The sequence below is a fragment of the Girardinichthys multiradiatus genome, chromosome 7, assembly GCF_021462225.1.
Source record: "Girardinichthys multiradiatus isolate DD_20200921_A chromosome 7, DD_fGirMul_XY1, whole genome shotgun sequence".
NCBI lineage: Eukaryota > Metazoa > Chordata > Actinopteri > Cyprinodontiformes > Goodeidae > Girardinichthys > Girardinichthys multiradiatus.
In genome coordinates this window covers 11,060,943-11,062,865 of record NC_061800.1, presented here as the reverse complement: position 1 = coordinate 11,062,865, position 1,923 = coordinate 11,060,943, and the positions used below count along the sequence as shown (strand labels likewise).

The window sequence follows — 1,923 nt, the reverse complement described above, 5'->3', positions numbered from 1 at the left end:
ATAGGAGGGAAGCTGGTGTACAAGTGACTTAATATGAAAATCAATGTATTTAGGAAGGGGTTCAGTGAGAGACGGATTACCTGCAACTATGGGACGACAAGGGACAGGTTTTTCTTAAGATTTATTTATTTTAGGAAGTATGATTGTTTTTTTTAGCTCATCTAGAACAGTGCCCCCATTTATCCTTCCCTTTTTCAACTTTGGAGTTGTGCGCACTGTCTTCCTTCTTTTGTTAACACGGGACAGGACAAACAACCATACACTTACATAACCTCATCTAAGATGATTTAAGAGTGTCCAACTAGCTTAAGATGCAGGTTTGATAACTGGGAGAAGCTTTAGTACTTGAAGAGCCCAGGTACCTAATAACATGGGAACAAACTGGTTACCTGTATTTATTATGAATATCAATGTGGTTTGTTAGTCTGCTTAGTGTATTTTGGTTTACATAGCAACTTTAGCTGACTCTGGTTATTATTTGTGGAGCGGAGATAACTTTGAGAAAACCTTTGGCCTCCAAGGTATCATAAAGTTGGTAAACTGTTAACCCTAATTTTGAGGAGTTAATGAGTTCCATGGAGAATACGTGAATGTAATAAAAACCTTCAGTGCACTAGGACAAACTGCTTTCTACATTTTAAGAGAGAACAGACAATACATACATTAAGATTCCATGCAAAGGTGAAACTATTGTTATTTGTTCATTAATCTGTTTATAATGTTATTATGTTTGTGTACAACATATTTATGGATGGTGAGGTTAATGAAACATACATAACTCTTGAAGGACATGTGGAGTTACATAAATACAAATATCTTTATTTCGCAGTGACACTGACTGTGTATATTTTTATTGTTATCTCAAATCTGACCATTGTGTATCTTATTTGGATGCATACAAACCTACATGAGCCCATGTACATATTCATTGCAGCTTTGCTTCTAAACTCTGTTGTTTTCAGCACAAATATTTATCCAAAATTGCTCTCAGATTTCTTATCTGAAAAACAGGTTATATCATATCCAGCTTGTTATTTGCAGTTTTTTCTATTTTATTGTTTGGGTGCTTCAGAGTTTTCATTGTTGGCAGCTATGGCCTATGATCGGTATGTGTCTATCTGTAAACCTCTGCAATACGCAGCAATAATGGGAAGAAACACAATGAGTATTTACCTCAGTTTAGCTTGGCTGGTGCCTGCTTGTCTGATTGCAGTGATGGTAATACTGAGTGCTAACACAAAACTCTGCAGATTGAATATAAATGGAATTTTATGTAATAATTCAATTTACAGTCTCCACTGTGTAGATTCAAAAGTGCAAACTGTATTTGGTGCTGTTGTACTGGTTATGACTCTATTGTTTCCTATGCTTTTCATAGTTTTTACTTACACAAGAATATTTATAATATGTTATCACAGTTCCAAAGATGTTAGAAAGAAAGCTGCTCAGACATGCATGCCCCACTTGCTAGTTTTGATCAGTTTCTCCTGTTTGTGTGCATTTGATGTCATCATAGTACGACTGGGATCCAACTTTACTAAGGTTGTGCGTTTAATAATGACTTTACAGGCAGTTTTGTATCATCCTCTATTTAATCCAATCATATATGGCTTAAAAATGAGGGAGATATCTAAACAGCTGACAAGATTGTTTTCTCAGGTTAAAGTAATAAACCACTGAAATTTATTATATCAATGTTTAGAGATGATTAGAGGCCTACATACATTAGATGCATTATTTTTGTTATTGTTACAAACTTGTAAAGTCATGCAAGAATTGTAAACATGCTACGATTTACAAAAACCTCTTTAGGATGGGCAATCATGTCCTGTTATGTAAATGTTTGGTAATTTGCATAGTTTCTTTAGGTTGTTTAGGAAATAGGAGAACTGAATTTTATAAGAGTGTATAAAGAAAAGTAAT

The 1,923-nt window shown here is 34.4% G+C and overlaps 1 protein-coding gene across 1 annotated transcript; it reads left to right on the top strand.

Moving 5' to 3' along the window:
- Nucleotides 1-726: 726 nt before the first annotated feature.
- Nucleotides 727-1,680, top strand: LOC124871396 (olfactory receptor 11A1-like). The gene has a single exon (XM_047370661.1). It carries the CDS (start codon nucleotides 727-729, stop codon nucleotides 1,678-1,680), a length of 954 nt encoding a protein of 317 aa, XP_047226617.1.
- The last annotated feature ends 243 nt before the right edge of the window (nucleotides 1,681-1,923 follow it).

Coding starts and splice junctions, on each gene's coding strand:
- LOC124871396 (XM_047370661.1), top strand. CDS start 727: ATGTTTGTGTACAACATATTTATGGATGGTGAGGTTAATGAAACATAC.